General features: G+C 63.8%; 1 protein-coding gene across 1 annotated transcript in view; it reads left to right on the top strand.

Moving 5' to 3' along the window:
- Positions 1–359, top strand: part of SSH1 (slingshot protein phosphatase 1) — an 18430-nt gene that overhangs the window by 15852 nt on the left and 2219 nt on the right. Inside the window, exon 14 of the mRNA XM_010142484.1 lies at positions 8–354. Within this exon, the coding sequence (XP_010140786.1) occupies positions 8–354 (347 nt within the window). The remainder of the gene's footprint in view (positions 1–7; positions 355–359) is intronic.

The raw sequence follows: 359 nt of genomic DNA, 5'->3' as shown, positions 1-359 counted from the left end.
CCCCCAGCAAGCAGCGCCACAACAAGCTGTGGAAGCAGCAGGCAGAGAGCAACCTACCCCAGAGCACGGACGGCACCACGGGGTCGAGCGACTTCCTACTCGAGAGTTTAGACATCGACCTAGAGAACCGCCTGGCCGACTTGGACACGCCTGCGCAGTCAGCGTACCTGGACAACCGCGCCAGCACGGGGCTGTCGGTGGGGTTTAACTACTGCTTCCGCCGCCTCTCGGACACGCTGCTGGAGAACAAGATTCCCGCCGACAGGGAGGGCTTTTTCCACGTGGAGGAGCTGGAGCGAGACGCGTTGGTGGGACAGCCGGCGCCTCTGGAGACGGCAAAAGCCCTGGAGACAGCCGAG

The sequence above is a fragment of the Buceros rhinoceros genome, unplaced genomic scaffold, assembly GCF_000710305.1.
Source record: "Buceros rhinoceros silvestris isolate BGI_N320 unplaced genomic scaffold, ASM71030v1 scaffold23678, whole genome shotgun sequence".
NCBI lineage: Eukaryota > Metazoa > Chordata > Aves > Bucerotiformes > Bucerotidae > Buceros > Buceros rhinoceros.
Note: the sequence above shows the minus strand (reverse complement) of the source record. Positions and strands in the feature narration are given on the sequence as shown.